The 20,218-nt window shown below is 42.3% G+C and overlaps 1 protein-coding gene across 2 annotated transcripts in view; it reads left to right on the top strand.

Annotated features, from left to right (window-relative positions):
• Positions 1-20,218, top strand: part of TNPO1 (transportin 1) — a 541,716-nt gene that overhangs the window by 112,427 nt on the left and 409,071 nt on the right. For both annotated transcript variants that reach the window (XM_030193299.1, XM_030193300.1), the window contains exon 7: positions 13,934-14,015. In XM_030193299.1, coding sequence (XP_030049159.1) covers positions 13,934-14,015 — 82 coding nt within the window. The remainder of the gene's footprint in view (positions 1-13,933; positions 14,016-20,218) is intronic.

The following is a 20,218-nucleotide window of genomic DNA, read 5'->3' as shown; positions in this document are numbered from 1 at the left end:
AACAGCCTTAGAGGCATATTTTCAAAGCACTTAGCCTTCCAAAGTTCCATAGTTTCTATGGAACTTTGGAAGGCTAAGTGCTTTGAAAATACGCCTATCTTAGTCTCCCAACTGTTTTTAAATTTGCATTTTACATTGATGAAACTGCTATAATTATTGGGAATATTTAGATTTACTAAAGGAAAGTTTTATATTCTAGCTGAGTTTGATTGCTGAATCAAACTGAAATTGTTTTATCAGACTGTATCATTGCTGGTCACACCTAAAGAACTTTTTTGATACAGCACTTGGCTGACTCACTGGGACTTATAGTCCCACCCAACCTCCCCAGGGTTTTCCAGTCATATATAGACAAACCAAAAATCATTAACTTTGCTCAGTCATACACAGGCAATCTTGCAAGCTGTTAACCATATCATAGTACACCTGTTCATACCCATTCCAACCAATCAAGATGACTTTTATTCTCTGTAATTGTGATGGTTTAGTTCCAGTGCAAACCATCTGTAGACTTAAGGCTTGTCCTATCTGTTTTCAGCTTGTTAGTTTAAAACAGGAGCTCAGGAAATAAAGCAGGATTTGGATTCACTTAAAGCAGCTTTTATTACTGCATAGAATCACCAACTTCTCACTGCTGCCCCAAAGGTTAAAATCACCTAAGAATAGATGGTTCACAGTAAACTCAGGCAGACTACGACATGTGGCACAGAAGCATCCACCCTCACAATTGTTGCCCCTACAGAATTCTTTTGCTCCAGTACAGCACATTAATACCCCTGAAAATAGAACTGAGGCAGAACAAAAAGCAATGAAAGTGCCCAAAGAGAAAAGGCACCCCCAAAGCACTAATATTGAAACTCATACCAAGAAACTATTGCTACTAGGGGATTCCATTATCAGAGGCATTAACTTTGAAACACTGTTCAAGGGGCCATGCAAAGCAAAAACACTGTTCAAGGGGCCATGCAAAGCGAAATGCCTTCTAGGCTCCTTAGCTACCAGGAGTACCAAGCAAATAATGACTATAATCAGAGAAGAAACTAAGAAGTCAAACACTGATGTTGTTATCCACCTTGGAACAAATGACTTGTCCATTAATACTCCACTTGCAGCGCAGAGAGCTTTTCAGGAGCTGGGAGAGGGGTTAAAACCTTTGGCACAAATAATAGCTTTTTCTGAAGTACTACCTACTTTTGGAAAGGGAGAGGAAAGATTGCAAAGTACTGAAAATTTCAATAGCTGGCTCAAAGCCTGGTGTCACCAAGAAGGTTTTAGGTACATAGGGGGATGAGGCAATATATGGAAAAACAAAAGACTATATTGTAACGATGGGCTGCATCTCACTGTGGCAGGAAAACAATCCTTGGGGAGAAATGTAGACAATATGTTTCTGGGCATTTAAACTAGAAGGTGGGGGTGGCATATGGAGGCAGGTCACTTCAAGTGATCACCCCCAGCTAAAATTAAAGACAAGATGTGACAGTAGAAATGAAAGCAACAATCTTAGCAAATCACTTCTTAACCAACACAGCAGGAATTGAGACTAAATGAAAAACTAAACAAAAGACAAAAATGCCACTGAAATGTTGATGGAAAGCGATGACCACAAATGATCGCAGTCTAAGCAACAAAGTGCATGATCTGCAAGCCTTGATGTTAGAAGCAGACTTAGATATTGTTGCAATCACAGAGACATGGCTCAATGATACCCATGAGTGGGATGCAAACATACCAGGTTATAATCTATTTAGGAAGGATCGAGATGGTCGTAAAGGTGGAAGAGTAGCTCTGTATGTGAGAAGTGATATCGCAGCGACTGAAATGACAGGGGCCTGGGGAAAGGAAGAAGCGATATAGATCACCTTAAAAAGAGATGATGGAACCTCTATCCACATGAGTTTCGTCTACAGACCTCAGACACAATCGGAGGAACTAGTTAAAGATTTGGTTACAGATATCCAAACGTTGGGAAAAAGAAGAGGTGCTGTTGCTGGGAGATCAATCTGCCAGATGCGGATTGGAAAGTTCCATCTGCGGAATCTGAAAGAAGTAGAGAGATCGTGGATGCTTTTCAAAGTGCTCTGCTCCAGGCAAATGGTGACAGAACCCACAAGGGATCTGGATCTGGTACTCGCAAATGTGAAAAGTTTGTCAAATATCCGAGTGGGTGCCTACCTGGGCAGCAGTGACCATCAGTTTGGTTTGATATAACAGCTGAAGTGGAGGGTGGCCACTCAAAACTCAAAAGTCCTGGATTTCAAGCATGCTGACTTTAGTAAAATGGGGGAATACCTAAGGAAGGAGCTGATGAGCTGGGAGGACATACGAGAAGTAGAAGGGCAGTGGTCTAGGCTGAAAGAAGCTATAAATATGGCTACAAACCTTTATGTAAGGAGAGTAAATAAAAGCAAGAGAAAAAGGAAACCAATATGGTTCTCCAAGCAAGTGGCTGAGAAAATAAAGGCTAAGAGTTGGCTTCATGAAATACAGAAAAACTCAAGAAGAGGAACACAGGAATACTGGATGAAACTGAAATACGTCTGGCGAAAGCGCAAGCAGAAGAACAAAGTGGAGGAGTGGCCTAGTGGTTAGGGTGGTGGACTTTGGTCCTGGGGAACTGAGGAACTGAGTTCGATTCCCGGCACAGGCAGCTCCTTGTGACTCTGGGCAAGTCACTTAACCCTCCATTGCCCCATGTAAGCCGCATTGAGCCTGCCATGAGTGGGAAAGCGCGGGGTACAAATGTAACAAAAAAAATGGCTAGAAATGTAAGGAGGGATTACAAAAATTTATTCAGGAATATTACTGAAAGGAGGAAGACTAAAAATGGAATTGTGAGACTGAAAGATGCTGTGAACCGCTATGTGGAAAATGATGAAGAAAAAGCAAATGTGCTAAACAAATACTTCTGTTTTCACGGAAGAAAATCCTACAGAAGGACAATGATTGGCAAAATTACATATGAGAATGGAGTGGATATAGCACCATTCACCGAAGACAGTGTTTATGAACAACTTGAAAATGTAAAGGTGGACAAAGCCATGAGACCGGACGAGATCCATCCCAGTATATTGAGGGAGCTCAGACAGGTTCTGGCGGGTCCTCTTAAAGATTTGTTAAATCCTTGGAGACGGGAGCGGTTCTGTGGGATTGGAGAAGATTGAATGTGGTCCCTCTAAGCAAAAGTGGTGACAGAGAAGAAGCTGGAAACTGCAGGCCGGTAAGCCTCATTTTGGTTATTGGAAACGTAATGAAAGCGATGCTGAAAGAAAAGTGAATTTCCTGGAATCCAATAAGTTGCAAGATCCAAGACAACATGGTTTTACCAAACAAATCTCATTGAATTCTTTGACGGAGTGACCAAAGAACTGAATCAAGGACGTGCGGTAGATGTAATCTACTTAGATTTCAGCATAGCCTTTGACACGGTTCCTCATAGGCGGCTCTTGAACAAACTTGACAGGCTGAAGATAGGACCCAATGTGGTGAACTGGTTGACGGACAGACGCCAGAGAGTGATGGCTAATGGAATTCACTCAGAGGAGGGAAAGGATGAGTAGTGGAGTTTCTGAAAGATCGGTGCTGGGGCCGATTCTGTTCAATGTTTGTGAGTGACATTGCCGAAGGGTTAGAAGGTAAGTTGGCCTTTTTGCGGATGATACCAAGATTTGTAACAGAGTGGACACCCCGGAGGGAGTGGAAAACATGAAAAAGGATCTGCAGAAGCTAGAAGAATGGTCTAATGTTTAGCAATTAAAATTCAATACAAAGAAGTACAAAGTGATGCACTTAGGGAGTAGAAATCCATGGGAGATGTATATGTTAGGCAGTGAGAGTCTGATATGCACAGACAAGGGAGAGTGATCTTGGGGTGATAGTATCTGAGGATCTGAAGGCGACGAAACAGTGTGACAAGGCGGTGGTTGTAGTCAGAAGGATGCTAGGCTGTATAGAGAGAGGTGTAACCAGCAGAAGAAAGGAGGTGTTGATGCCCTTGTACAAGTCATTGGTGAGGCCCCACCTGGAGTACTGTGTTCAGTTTTGGAGGCCGTATCTTGCTACGGATGTAAAAAGACTTGAAGCAGTGCAAAAAGAAGCTTAAAAAAATGGTATGGGATTTGCGTTACAAAGACGTATGAGGAGAGACTTGCTGACCTGAACATGTATACTCTGGAGGAAAGGAGAAATGGGTGATATGTTACAGATGTTCAAATATTTGAAAGGTTATTAATCTGCAAACAAACCTTTTCTGGAGACGGAAGGGCGGTAGAACTAGAGGACATGAATTGAGGTTGAAGGGGGGCAGACTCAGGAAAAATGTCAAAGTATTTTTTCACAGAGAGAGTAGTGGATACTTGGAATGCCCTCCCGCGGGAGATGGTGGAAATGAAAACAGTAACGGAATTTAAAACGTGTGGGATAAACGCAAAGGAATCCTGTTCAGAAGGAATGGATCCACAGAAGCTTAGTGGAGATTGGGTGGCAACACTGGGTAATTGGGAAGCAAAGCTAGTGCTGGGCAGCCTTCTACGGTCTGTGCCATGAAAATGGCAAGGATAAATCAAGGTCAGGTATGCATATAAAATAGCACATACGAATTTATCGTGTTGGGCAGACTGGATGGACCATACAGGTCTTCATCTGCCATCATCTACTATGTAAACAATTGTTGCAGAAATACTGTATATATTTTCAGTACTGTAAATGTTTTCACACTTTGTGTTTTGATGCTATTTTATCGTTCCGGTTATAAGCACTCCATTTATACGTGGTTACATAACATTGCCTCCATCCACCACATACTAAAGGTGCTCTACTTGAGCATTAAATCCCTAGTTATGCTAGTACAGCTCAACCCTGTTATAAAGTGAATCAGCTTATAACGTGATGCAAGCATGGCTCCCGATTTGATTAACAGGAAATAGTGTGATGTCACAACATCAAATCTGTCTCCACCAACTCAGAGCAGAGCATGCCCTCTCATACCTCAATCATACTTTCTTTGATCAAAGAAATGTCTGAAACCTCAAACAGATTGCTGCTATCGATAGAATCAAATCTGGAGTCCAGCAAACCCAAGTGGCTAGAGACCTAGCAGTTAACGATTCGGTTTGTGGATGGAAAAAGGAGAAACTTCGTGATGCAGCTAAGTCCATGGAAACAGATGATGGACTGAAATGAAAACATTTGTGGCTACCTCAGAACAGCCAGCTGAATAAAGCTGTTTAGTGATTTGTCCACGAATGATCCAAGGGCATTCCTCTGTTTGCACTCCATCTTCAAATGCAAGCCAAAGAATTTAACAAAGAACTTCACGGAAATGGGTCCTTGTTATTTACAGCAAGTAGTGGATTGCTAAGTCGTTTTAAAAGGTATCATGGGATAACCAGAACCACTATTTCTGGAGAGAGATGTTAAGCTGATGAGGCTGCATGCTTGTACCCTATACAGCTTCAGATGATAATTAGAGATGGTGGCTTTACCACAGAACAGGTTTATAACTGTAGACTGTGTTATAAAATGTTACTGGCTATAAGAATGACTATCAGTGAAAGCAAGGCTTGAGACAAATGAAGGTCAGAATTACTATTCTCTTGTGTTTATCAAACAGGAAATCGCAAACTGAAGCCACTTTGTTTAGACAAGTTTAAATCACCATGGTGCTTCCATCATGTGAACATGACCTCTAATGCCTCTTTCCTATGTGTTTAGCAAAAATGCATGAATAACGTACAAAATTTTCGAGAACTGGTTTCATCAGCAGTTTGTATCTGAGGTACTTTGGGAACAAGGTTCTGATGCCAAAGCTCTGTTTCTAGATAACTGCCTTGCCCTGCCCACCCATCTGTAGATAACCTAATAAGCAGAGATCGCAAAATCTGAGTTGGCTACTTGCCCAAAGACATCACATTTAAAATACAGCCACTTGATCAAAGTATCATAACATTCAGCATGAACTTATGAAAGATGCTAATATAGCGAATAATCATGAATGAGGATTTACTGCATTTTTAAAGAAACTAAACCTAAAACGTTTTTTACATTAGTGGTGAAGCCTGGGATGTAATACAAAAAATTGCATTTTCCAAGTATTGGAGAAACCTAACTGGTTTCAGCTATAGTCCTGGATAACTCACAGATAGCCAGTGACAGCGATGAAGAAGAATGACTTTGAAGGTTTCACAGAGGAAGATGTTGCCACCGCCAAACAGTTCTTAGAAAGATACACTTCTGAAGGTCTCACGGAAAATGCAGAAAGAGTCCTGGAAGCATTCGTTGATAGGGAGAGTCTGACCACTATAAAACAACTTGGATAGATGGGGATAACTGCTGTCCTATATATAGGCACATGACCGATTTGGAAATAACGTTAATGGTGAAAATCATGATTTGGATACACCCGAAGACGAGGTTGAGGAACCTGAGCCACCACCTGAGATCAAATGGGACTAAAATTGCTTCAAACAGAAAAGGTAGATTTAGTTTTACACTTGATTGAAATCATTAAAAAGAAGCAGAGACGCACAATCAAAACAACCTTCATTTTTTTTAAACAAGAAATGAACCACTTTTAAAGTAGACTGTAAAGTTTGTTTGCTTATGTATGTTTAGATGAGGCACAGTTAATTTAAAAACAGTTATTGGCTTGAATACTTGTTTTGTATGGGCAAGATAGCGGGTATTGAATAAATATGGAGTGCATTGTGTTTTCCCTTTAAAATAAAAGATTGAAACATGGTTTATATACAATATTGTTATTCTCTAGTACTTCAGTTGTCGCATGCATGTGAAACAGCAGGTACTGGGTATAAGCTGAAATGCAGAAAAATGGGTTCAAATTTCTAACGTGATCTGCTGATACCACGATATGATTCTTTGGACCTTAAGGACCGCGTTATAACAGGATTGAGCTGTATTCTGTAAAGAAAAGTTGATGCCTCCATTCCTTTATAGTATAGGTTCCTACCACACACTCTTTAGGTGTCCTGTTAAACAGTTGCCTCTGAAATATCAACACTGTTTCAAAATGAGAAGAGTAATATGAACAGATTTACTGGGACCAGTGCTGTTTAACATATTTATAAATGATCTGGAAATTGGAACGACAAGTGAGGTGATTTTAAATTTATAGATGACACAATTATTCAAGGCTGTTAAATAAAACACATGCAGACTTTGAAAAATTGCAGGAAGTCCTTAGGAAATTGAAAGACTAGGCATTCAAATGGCAGATTAAATTTAATGTGGACAGATGCAAAGGGATGCACATTGGGAAGAACAATCCAAATCAGTTACCTGATTCTAGGTTCCACTTCGGGGTCAGCACCCAAGAAAAAGATCTAGGTGTCATTGTAGATAATACACTGAAATCTTCTGACCGGTGTGTGGTGGCGGCCACAAAAGCAAAGAGGATGCTAGGAATTTAAGAAAGGGATGGTAAATAAGACTGAGAATACTATAATGCCTCTCTATCACTCCATGATGTGACCTCATGAGTATTCCGTTCAGTTCTGGTCACCATGTTTAAAAAAAGATATAGCAGAATTATGAAAGACTCAAAGAAGAGCGACCAAAATGATAAAGGAGATGGAACTTCTCTCATATGAGGAAGTGCTAGAGAGGTTAGGGCTTCTTCAGCTTGAAAAAGAGACTGCTGAGGGGAGATACGATTGAGGTCTACCGAATCCTGAGTGATCTGGAATGAGTTGAAGTGATTTGTGTTTTTGTTAGCCCTTTAGAAAAGTACAAGGACTAGGGGACACTCAATGAAATTACATGGAAATACTTTTAAAACGGAAGAAATATTTTTTTTCACTCAGTGAAGAGTTAAGCTCTGGAACTCTTTGCCAGAAGATGTAGTAACAGTTAGTGTATCTGAGTTTAAAAAAGGTGTGGCATTAAAGTCCATAGTCTGCTATTGAGACAGACATGGGGAAACCACTGCTTGTCCTGTGATTGGTAGCATGGGATGTTGCTACTATTTGGGTTCTGCTAGGTACTTGTGACCTGGCCCGGGCCACTGTTGGAAACAGGATACTGGTCTGATTGGTCTGACCCAGTATGGCTATGGCTATTATATTCTTGAATATATTTCCATTCTTCATTGGCAACTATATTTTTGTGCTTTTTCTTTAACTGATGGTTAAATGTTTAGTTGCTCACCTCCTCTGTTTGTTTACATTTCATGTGTTGAATTTGTATGTTGGAAAAGTTTTTTGAATTATCTTGTGGAAACTAAACTATACAATGAAAATATCATTTTGGAGAGCTGTATCAGATCTAAAATGTCAGTGTCCTGTCCTGACCCTTCTCACTAAGGGTTGGAAGGAGAGAACAGAAGGCTATAGTTTTTTGTTTTTTTTTTTTTTTGGGGGGGGGTTGTCTTTTTTTTATTTTTTATTTAATTTAATTTTTTTTTAAAATAAACCCCAAGACAACAACTATTTAGCATGAATTTTAAACTTCCATACAGGAAAGAGTCCACCCCTATGCTTATAGCTGCTTTAGTGCAACACAAGCAGTAGCAGTGTTAGTGCACATCATGCTCTCGGGAAGGGAGCACTTCTCCGTGGCCTGTGCAGTCTTTATCTTCCTTAACCTGCTAGTTCAGCCCAGACCAACAAGTTGAGTCCCTCTATACCAGCAGATGAGGTAGAGAATACTAGACTACTGTATTGACATGACTAGTATAAGGGCTTGTGCAGCCTGGAATTCTCCAGTATTTCTCTACCTCCAGCAGATGGTGTGGGTCTGTTGTACCAGGTCCCTGTTAGGCCTGACCCCCCAAGATAGTTCATTGACTGGAGCTGTGGGGTTTGGACCACTCTTCTTACCACTATAGAGCGTGGAAACTGTCATTCCTCCACAACCCCAGGCTAAAGCCCACAGGCATAGTCTAGCATGGCATCTCCTTCCGGTGGGGTTGTGTATGGGTCTTTGTCTCCCTCCCCCCCCCCCCCCCCCCACCATTGTAATCTGCTCCCCTGCAGAAGACAAACTCATTTTTTTAAATTCCCCTGTTTATCGTCAAATAAGACTGAAAGAAAGATATACCAAAGAATAACTTTGAGGTTGCCAGGAGGAGGCAGCAGGCAGGCAGGCATGGGGGATCCAGCAAGTGACAGAGCTCCCTTTGGCCTGGGGAGGGCAATGGTCCCTCTACCACCCAAAGCTGGGGCTCTGGGCCAATTGGCTGCCACCTGTAGTTGGAAGGTCCATCAGGCATTCTTGGGGGCGGGGGGAGAGACTTGGGCCTCTCCTGCACAGGATCAAGGCCCAAGAGGGGTGACAGCTGAGTGAACAGTGGACTGAGCTCTCCTTTGTTTACCGATCTCTAAGGCAAGAGTAAGTAAACTCCCTTTTCAGTGTTAATTGCTGTTTGGAGTAATTGATGACCTGGGTGAGGCCAAGCCACGATGACTCCCAGAAGCCCACCCATATCCAGCCCCTTATACCCTCTGGAGGACTGGGGGGGGGGGAGCTAGGCCAAGAGAAATGCCCACCATCCCTTGAAACAGTAGTCTTTTGGCTGCTGCTTCTGCATCTGAGTTTCAGAAGGACTTGTCCTTTTTCAGGAGGCAAGGAGATAGCCGGTCTTGAGGAGGAGGAGGAGGGACCTGAATTCCACAAAGGCATTCCAGTGAAAGTCAGCATGGACTTTCACTGTTGTAGGTGAGATGTAGACAACTTGTCGTGGAACAGAGTCTACATCATCTTCAGTCAGTGGGTTCCGAGTTTGTCAAATGGTTTCCAGCAACCTTTGTGTCCCCTTGCAGCTCCAACTTCAAAGACAAGGGAGAAGAGGATACTCTTCAATGCTCTTTTAAAAATAGGAGCGATAGAGCCAATCCTCTGTCAGGACTGGGGGTGTTACTCCATCTATTTCATGATTCCTGAGAAGGGCAGCTGTTACAGACCCATTCTGGACCTTAAGGGAGTTGATGCCTTCCTTGGAGTCTCTTATTTCTGGATGGAAACTTTGAATTTGGTCATAGCACTGGTATAGCTAAGTGAGTTCCTGGACTTGGTGGAGGTGTATCCTCTACATTGCCATCCAGGAGCTTCATGAATGATTTTATGCTTGTGTGTGTTAAACAAGCATTTTTAGTTCAGGGTTCTTCCCTTGTGCCTTGCCTTGGACCTTTTCTAAGGTCATGGTAGTGGTAGTAGCTTGCTATCTCCACATACAAGGGGACCTGGGTGCAGCTGTACCTGGATGATTGATACAGGTCTATTTAGAGGCAGATTTGGACAACCATGACAGTAATCATTTGCCGCCTTGAGTGCTTGGGCTGGTTGTCACCAGCTCAAGAGTTTGAGTACCTTGGAATGGGGTGCTAGGTTCTTTCAGAGGAGCACAAGCTGCAGCTTCAGAAATGGAGGCTGTGTGGCGCCAAAGGCCCCGGAATACTTGCAGCACTCGGATCTATGGTAGGGACTCTAGAAGGTAGTGCTTTGGACAGGAGCTAACATGTACCCCCTCCAACAGGTGTTGTATTCTCAGTGGGCCCTCTGACCTCAGAAGTTTGAGGTGCGGCTCTCCTATCAGGGGGCTATAGGCAGGCAGTTGAATTGAGAATCCCTGCCATCTGCTCAAGGGGATGACCTTGGATTCTCCTGAGTGGATACTGGTGGTCTCTTATGCCAGGGGTGGGGAGCTCACTGACTCCAGTGGTCCTGCATGGGATGGCCCATCAATCAGCTGGAACCATTCATTTGGCACTTCATGAGCTTCTTTCCTGCGTGAAGGGAAAGGCTGATATCAGACAATGCCACAGTAGTAGTAGTCATCAGTAAGCAAGCAAGAACCTGGCTTGTTGCATTAGCCCTGGAAGCTGCCAGAAACTTGCACTTGGACTGACAATCATCTCTCGGCAATCTCTGATGTCCATATTGGAGGAATTGAGGATGCATAAGCAGACTTACTTAGCCAAAATTTTCTGGACCCAGTGAAGTGGGTGTCTCAGCCAAAATGTGCTGGACTCATGGAAGTGAGAGCCGAGCTCCTTGGCTTTCAGCTTCTGGTGGATCACTGGGGCTGGCTATGTTTCTACTTGATGGTGACACATCAGAACTCAAAAGTATGCTCAGTTCTTCAGCTGCAGGAAGAACAGTTTGGCATGGATTGATGCTCTAGTGCATCCCTGGTCCAGCAGGAATCCCTCTACATATTATCTCCTTGGCTGCTAATTGGCAGGATCCTTTAGAGAGTAGCCAGGCATCCATTCCTCTACTTCTGATCACGTCAGACTGATTCTGCTAGCCTTGGTACACAGACCTTGTCTGGTTCCTGGTGGGGCCCCCTTTCCCCCTGCTGCAGACCAGAGGATCCTGAGATGAAGTTGGTGGTGATGGAAGATCCAGATATCTCTTGACTTATAGCCTGTGCTTTAAGAGGCATTGTCTGAGGCAAAGGGACTACTTGGTGCCTGTGGTTTCCACGCTCCTGAGGACCTGGAGACGGTCAGCATCCCAGGTGAATGTTCAGGTCTGGCAGCTTTTTCAGTTCTGCTTCTCTGAGTAATCCTTTCTCCCTAGAGAGTGGAAGTCCCAACTAGCCTAGAATTTTTGTAGAGGGGACTGGAGTAGGGCTTGGTTTGCATCTCCCTAATGGGACAGGTAGTGGCCCTTTTGTGCTTCAGAGACAGGATTCTTATGGTTTCCCTTATGGTAGCAATTCTTGTGGCATGGTCCTTTCTTCTGCAGTGAAGCCTTAATTTGGTCCTTAAATGTTTTGACAGGGCATCTGTTCAAGCCCTTGAGAGGCACTTGATTGAAGGATGTTATACTGAAGACAGGATTTTTGTGGCCATTGTCAGGCAGGTTTGAGTCACAGGCCTTTCCTGCAAAGATCCATACTTGTCATGCTAAGATGGTTCCCTCCAACGTGCCATCATTCCTCCTCAAAGTAATCTATCCATTCCTATGTGAACAAGATGATCTGCCGTCATTTTCAGATTGGAGTCAGCCAGGGGATTTCAAGGAAGCTTCACAAGCTGAATGTACACAGGGTCTTGCTCCAATATATGGAGGAGGCCAAGTCCTTCAACCTGTCGGATTGGCTGTTCTCTTTCAGGGGCCACACAAAAGTCAAGCAGCCTCCAAATCTTCGATATTGCAGTGTATTATTGTTGTCATTGAGACAGCCTACATCAACAAGGGGAAATGGTGGTTCTGGTGGGCCGGAAGGCCCATTCTACCTGGGTACTGGCATTTTCTGGACTGAGGCCAAGGTGGTATCACTTGATGACAATCTGTAAGGCAATGATGTGGTTGTCACTGCATTCGGTTGTGAAACATAAGCTTGATGTGCTTGGTAGAAGCAATGCCGTCTTTGGCAGAGCAGTGATTCAGGGACCTTGTCTTCTTCCTCCTAGTAACATTACTTTTGTACATACTGTTGGTCTGGACTGGTCTAAGGAAGGTGACATTTATTCACACCTGTTTTCCTTTCATTGAGTCCTGTTAGTCCAGTCCAAGACCTGCCTTGGAATACTTTGTGTATCGGACATCCTTTGGGCATTGCCCTCTTTGTACATAGCTAATTGGAAGTGACTATCATATTTTACAGTGGTTTCAATGTTTCTGTTAGAGGACCTATTTCTGCTTTGGCAGTGGCGTACTGGAGAATTCCAGACCTCACCAGCCCTTAAACTGGTGATGACACTGGAATAGTTCAGTAACTCTGCTTCTATTTGCTAGTAGGAGGACTCAACCTGTTGGTCTGGACTGGTCCTGCAGGACTAGAGGAAAGGAAATAAACTGCCTTTATCTTTATTAGATTACTGTAACATCATTTATGCAGGACTTACTAAATTACAGCTTAGGAGACTACAACTTACCCAGAACACTGAGGCCAGTCTAATTTTATTAAGCCCAAAAATTTGTGTGTCCCCATTGTTGAAAGAAGCTGCACTGGCTGCCAATGGAGGCCTGTTGCTGTTTTAAAGTCTGTGTAACAGTCTATAGAATTCTATATGGTTTGGCCCCTTCTTAAGTGATCTAATTAGAGTTCATTCTTTAAAATATAACATTTGTGATGCTGTGATTTTTCATTTTCTTTGTCCAAAAGGCTTGTAATCTAAAAATAGTTACAATGCTTTTTTTTTCTACCAAGTGCCTTTCGTTTGGAATGATCTTCCTTTTGAAATCAGAACATAAGAGTAGCCATACTGGGTCAGACTAACAGTCCGTCTAGCCCAGTATCCTGTTTCCAACAGTGACCAATCCAGGTCACAAGTTACCTGGCAGAAACCCACATAGTAGCAACATCTATGACACCAATCCCAGGGCAAACAGTGGCTTCTCCAGGTCTCTCTCCTTTTCCCTCCAGGAACTTGTCCAAACCTTTTTTTTTAAACCCAGGTACGCCAACTGCTGTTATTACATCTTCCAGCAAAGAGTTCAGAGCTTAACTATTGAGTGAAGACCATTGCAAAACTATTTTCTTTTCACAAAAGCTTTGAAAACCTATCTGTTTAAGCAATTTATTAGTAGCTGTTAGATTTTTAAGAATGTATACAAATGTTGATTTCTAACTGCTGTTCTCAGGTATTGCTGGACTCGTATGTATTCCGTATAAAATCCTTGGGGTATTTGTGGAATGTAAGAATATATGTAGATATGCCACAAAATGTTTAGCTTTTCTTTCTCTATTTAATGTCTCAATAAAACCGAAAGTATTACAAAGTAATTTTCATTTTACTGTACTAATCGCCAAGAAGACTAAGAATTTGTTCTGTAAGCTTTTTAGAGAAACCAAGTTCCTAATACTTTATGCTGGATAAACTAAAGAATGTTTTGCCAAGGTCAGTATCTTCTATAATAGTATCTTTCATTCTAAGTGGACAAATAATGAATTCTGAATCAGCCCTGTGAGACATAAATTAATTTTAGATCATCAAAATGTTTTTTTTTTTTTTTTTTCTTGTAGGTCACATGCTGTTGCGTGTGTCAATCAGTTTATCATCAGTAGGACCCAAGCTCTGATGCTGCATATTGATTCTTTTATTGAGGTAAGTTGATAATGATGGTAAACCTAGTGCACCCTTTTAATACAGGATATTCTGCAAATGAATATATTTATAAACTAAAAATAAAAACTGTATGCATTAAAACAAACAAAACCCTTTTGGACCCACCTTCAAGGTCTGACATCCCAAAACGGTATATATCATAAGATGATAAACATGGATGGAGAAAACACATCACCATGGTTAAATTAAAACAAACCACAATACAACAAATGGCAACATAGTATATTTAATTTTTTTTAATGGAACAACAAAACAGTAAATTGGTAATAGCAATGATGTCAAATTACAAACAAGTATTAAGACAGTGACTAAACCCTCATTAAGGGAAGTGCCAAACATTGAAAAGATTACAGAATTTCAAGTAGGTATGCTCAGATCTCCTGCTATTAAGAAGTTTATTCCAACTTATAGGCACATCAGTAGAAAGTTAAGCTCTAATCCTGGCCTCCCTCAAATTTTATTGTTAGAATCATAAGTAGTGTGTCCAGGTTCAAGCAAAGAAAAAAAGAATATGGCATACCAGCTTTCCTGTAAATTATAGGGCCTGTCATTATGTAGAACATGGAATACAGAGGTTAAGATCTGAAATGGTATCTGTGTGCAGAAACTGATAACCAGTATTTGCATAACACAATAAAGGCAAATTAGAAGCACGCTTTGATTGGCAGTGTACCTCTCAAGCAGCAATATTTTTAATCACTTATCTTGCAAGCATACAACTTCTTTCAATTGGGATAGTCTGAACACAGATATGACCAGGCCCGTGCCAAGGGTCTATGCCGCCCCCCCGCAGACGAACTGTTGGCGCCCCCCCCCCCCCCCCCCCCCCCCCCCCGCAGAAGAACAGTTGGCGCCCCGCAGAAGAACAGCTGGCGCGCGCCCCCCCCCCCCCCCGTGAAGATGATCGCTGCGCGCCCTGTGAAAGCCGCCGCCGTCTCCCTTCCCTTCGCGCTCTAGGTTCCCTCAGTGTCCGCCTTCTTCTGACGTCAGAAGAAGGCGGGACACTGAGGGAACCAACGAGTGCAAGGGAGACCTCGGCAGCGCTCCGTTTTCACAGACGCTGCTGCGACTGCAAGTAAAAGATTTAAAGGCCTCGGCGGCGCGGGGCGAGGGTAAGCACTGCGGCGGCGCCCTCCAGAGGTGGGCGCCCTCCTGCGGTGCTTACCCCGCTTACCGCATCGGCACGGCCCTGGATATGATCACAATTCAACAATGTTGTCAAACCTAGTGATATAAAGTTTCAGCAACATTTTCTTTCTCAGTGTTTCATTTGTATCATACAAATACAGCAAAAGAACTTAATATTTTTTTCTTGGTCATAAACTGCAATGTGAACCAAATCTAGTGTATCTTGGAGTCACTTTAGACTGCACTGTCACTTAAAAAAAAAACCCCAAAACATTTACTAAGTTGGCAGTTCAACTAAAAGTCCCATAACTGATCTCAAAGTTGAGTGGATCAAATTGGGGAGCATCCACGAAGAAAGTGAATGAGCACTCCAATGATCTTATTCTATAACGGAGTATTATATGCCAGTGTGAGTCCAATCTGCTTATTTGCATTTGGTGTATACACAGCTAAATTCCACAATGCGCATTATTAGTGACAGTCTGACCTACTGATTTCCACTTGCTCCTACCTTGTGTTGTTGGAGAGCCACAGCTAGTTTACTCGCTGGGATCATAGAAATCCTAAAATTTCCTTTTCACTGTGACATGTACAACCCCCTTCCAAGATGCTTGTTGTAGAGAGATCACTTTTCAGACCTAGATCCAGACCTGACCATATAAGGACTGTGGTAGAAGAGACAACCAACAGAGGCACTCAGTTCTAGTCTTGTACTAGATCAGGAAGTCATCAGTCTGGCTGGAACCTTCCACATTGATTGTGGTCACAACTAAAGCAATTTTAGTTGGGCTATGGTCAGTGAGCATTTGACAAATGGCATGGAGGCTTCAGAGGTGATCCACCCCAATGGGGTCAACCAGACAGAGAATACATTAATACATGTCAATTTGCTTGTCTGCCTGGTGGCCTTGAGGCCACTGTCTGACTCTACTATTGGTTGGCTTAGTCAAATGATATATTTTAAGGATAGCCAAATGAGACCAGAATCAAGGCTTGTGTCGCAATACAGAAAATTAAAAAAGCTGTCTGAAACACTGAAGCTTAAAGTTCTCCTAAACTATCTGAGCAGTATATTAATTCAGCTTAAAGGGCATCAAAAGTAAAACCTAGGTCTTGTGTGTGTATATATATATATATATACATATATGTATAAAAAACAGTGAAACCACCTGCTCAGTGTGCTGCTGTGGCTAAGAAAGCAATTTAGAATGCTAGGTATTATTAGGAAAGGAATGGAAAACAAAAATGAGGACATTATGCCTTTTGTATTGCTCCATTGTGCAACCGCACCTCGAATATTGTGTTCAATTCTGGTCGCCGCATCTCAAAAAAGATATAGTAGAATTAAAAAAGGTGCAGAGAAGGGCAATGAAAATGATAAAGGGGATGGGATGACTTCCCTATGAGGAAAGACTAAAGCGGCTAGGGTTAAAGGCGGCTGATGGCAGATATGATAGAGGTCTATAAAATAATGAGTGGAGTTGAATGGGTAGATGTGAAACGTCTTTTTATGCTGTCCAAAATTACTAGGACTAGGGGGCATGCGATGAAGCTAAAATGTAGTACATTTAAAACGAATCGGAGAAAATGTTTCTTCACTCAACGTGTAATTAAACTCTGGAATTCGTTGCCAGAGAATGTGGTAAAGGCGGTTAGCTTAGCAGAGTTTAAAAAAGGTTTGGACGGTTTCCTAAAGGAAAAGTCCATAGACCATTATTAAATGGGCTTGGGGAAAATCCACTATTTCTGGGATAAGCAGTATAAAATGTTTTGTACTTTTTTGGGATCTTGCCAGTTATTTGTGACCTGGATTGGCCACTGTTAGAAACAGGATGCTGGGCTTGATGGACCTTTGGTCTTTCCCAGTATGGCAATACTTATGTACTTACGTAAGTGGGGCCTCACCAGTGGCTTGTACTGGGGCATAAACACTTCATACCTTCTGCTGGTTATACCCCTCTCTAGGCAGCCTAGCATCCTTCTGACTGCGGACATTGTTTGGTCACCTTGAGATCCTTGGACACCATCACCCCAATGTCCGTCTCCTGAGCCGAGCTTACCAATCTCTCCTCTCTTATCTGGTACATCTCTAAGTGCATGACTGCACTTCTTGGCAATTTAGAATGCTAGGTATTATTAGGAAAGGATTCGGAAAACAAAAATGAGGGCGTTATGCCTTTGTATCGCTCCATTGTGCAACCGCACCTCGAATATTGTGTTCAATTCTGGTCGCCGCATCTCAAAAAAGATACAGTGGAATTAGAAAAAGTGCAGAGAAGGGCAACGAAAATGATAAAGGGGATGGGACGACTTCCCTATGAGGAAAGGCAGAAGTGTCTACGGCTCTTAAGCTTGGAGAAGAGATGGCTGAGGGAATGATAGAGGTCTATAAAAGAGTGCAGTGGAACGGGTAGACGTGAATCATTTGTTTATTCTTTCCAAAATACTAGGACTAGTGGGCATGCGATGAAGCTACAAAGTAGTAAATTTAATACAAATCTGAGAAACTTTTTTTCTTCACTCAACTATATCTGCTTGTTATACTATCATGTCTCTTATTATAGTGTTACCCAAGATCCTTCTGTACCAGTAATTGTATATTTTCTAACTGTATTTCCACTTATCACGAGGTATTGTAAGCCACATTGAGCCTGCAAAGAGGTGGGAAAATGTGGGATACAAATGCAATAAATAAATAATTAAACTCTGGAATTCATTGCCAGAGAATGTGGTAAAGGCGGTTAGCTTAGCAGAGTTTAAAAAAAAGGTTTGGACAGCTTCCTAAAGGAAAAGTCCATAGATCATTATTAAGTTGGACTTGGGAAAATCCACTATTTCTGGGATAAGCAGTATAAAATGTTTTGTACATTTTTGGGATCTTGCCAGGTATTTCTGACCTGGATTGGCCACTGTTGGAAACACGTTCTATTCATGTAATGTCTTGTGTTTTTCACAGCCAGCATTTTAAAATTATTGGAGATGCCAAACATAAGGCAAACTACCACTTCCTGGACACAGTGAAAGAGCTCACTCAAAATATTAGGGGTGCTCAGCATCCTTCACCCACAGAGCTGGTTCCTAAGATTTCACATTATTCCCAAGTGTGTCTGGAGACTACTAACAATTCAGCATTCTGTATTTTGGCCCCACTACTTTGGAATTCAATCACAAAATGCTTGAGGTCACCCTTGCTTGAGCTTAGGGCACACCTTCAGGGATTTTCTTTTGGGACTGATAGATTTGAGTGTTGTAGAGAAGAGTCTGCAGTGAGCCTTTCTCAGTTCATCTCTGATCTTTAAAAGTAACAATATTTTGCTCACACTGCTGGTGAAACAATTATTTAATGTTTTAGCTTAAGTTGATATTGTCAGCATAACTTAAGCACTATCATGGCACATCAAAGTACCAGTGTTTAGGATGCCCATCCGAATTTTAGTACCTTCCTGATGAAGCCTATTGGTGAAACTCAGATCTGTGTTAAGGGCTGTTTTGTGGCTACAGAGTGGGCATGGACTGAATTATTTTATTTTTTATTTTATTTATGTATTGTATCCCACTATTATCCAAAAACAAGTTTCGGTTCAAAGTGGCTTACAATTTACATTTTGGTGGTTGAAAAGGTAGTGGTAGCTTTTGTGTTCAGTTGTGTAGAGTTCTGGTGATATTTATGCATTTCGTTTTTGAAGAGGTAGATTTGAAAGGATGGTGATGATATCTTTGTGATAGCTGTAGAATGTTTTTGAAGAGGTAGATTTTAGTTTCTTTTCTGACTTGGAGGAGACTTGTGATGCTTCTTATGGCTTTTGGTATAGAGTTCCACCATTTGGAACCCAGGTAGCTAAATCCTGCTGTGTAGTTAGTTTTGTAGATGGTGTTTTTGCAGTTGGGTAGGTGTAGGTAGTTTTTCTGGGCTGGCATTTCTTGAGGATAATTAAATCATGTTAAGCATGTATTTGGGTGCCATTCCGAATAGTATCTTGAAAATTAAGGTGCTTGCTTTGAAAAATATTCTTACCTTGACTGGTAGCCAATGTAGTGTTTTAATCAGTCTTGCTGCTGTGTTTTGCATCTATTACAGTTATGGACTACAAGCCTCTGTGCTTTTTCCGTTTGCTGTTCATAAGAAATACCACCAGCCTTGACTGGATAAATACATTATAAATAAGTTTGCTGTAGCACAAGGTTGCAAATTTGTTTTCATTAAAATTAATGCCATTATATTCTGTTCAGTTTAAGAACACTGTGATGATGCTTAAGTTTTGTTTTCGTGCTGCTGATGAACACATTAATTTGGGCTGAGCACATCACACACATATTTAATGTTTGTGTTCAAGTTGTCATTGTGAGCATAATGCTACTTTCCATATCATCAAGCTGATCAATCCATAGACTGGTGGGTTGTGTCCATCTACCAGCAGGTGGAGATAGAGAGCAAACTTTTGCCTCCCTATATGTGGTCATGTGCTGCCGGAAACTCCTCAGTATGTTCTCTATCTCAGCAGGTGGTGGTCACACACAGCAGCAGCTCTGGCTAGGCCTCCAAGCCTAATCCTTAGGTTTTGTTGAGGCCTGGGGTTGAGGGCTCTTTTGAGCAAGTGCAAACCTGGTGGTGCCAGGTCCCTCCTTTTCTCCCCCCTCCCGCTGGCTCCGTTAAAAAAAAAAAAAATTTTAAACGTCCTTAAAGGCGTTTATTTCGACGTTTATTTAAACGTTCATTGCAGCTACTCACTGGGACACCAGTTCGTTACAGCTCGGAGCGGCAAGCAGGTAATTTTACCTTTTTATAGCGGGCAGGGGGTTCCCCGATTCTTCTCCTCGTGGCATATGGCGTCGGAGGGCGAGGGCGCAAAGGGTCGCTCCCCGGATCGCTGGAGCGCTTCTAGAGGGGATGCGGGGGTTTTACAGCCTGATTCGCCCTTGATGGGTGACAGTTTAGTGACCGATGAATGTCCCGGTCCTTCCTCCGGCGTGGCGGTTTTTCCCGCCATAAACGCCCATCCCCCGCTCCTCGCCTCCGCCATCTTGGCCGGCCACGCGGCTCGGACGGCTTCTTC

This window comes from Microcaecilia unicolor, chromosome 2, assembly GCF_901765095.1.
Source record: "Microcaecilia unicolor chromosome 2, aMicUni1.1, whole genome shotgun sequence".
Taxonomy (NCBI): domain Eukaryota; kingdom Metazoa; phylum Chordata; class Amphibia; order Gymnophiona; family Siphonopidae; genus Microcaecilia; species Microcaecilia unicolor.
The sequence above is the reverse complement of the archived record's forward strand: the minus strand, read 5'-3'. Positions and strand labels throughout refer to the sequence as shown.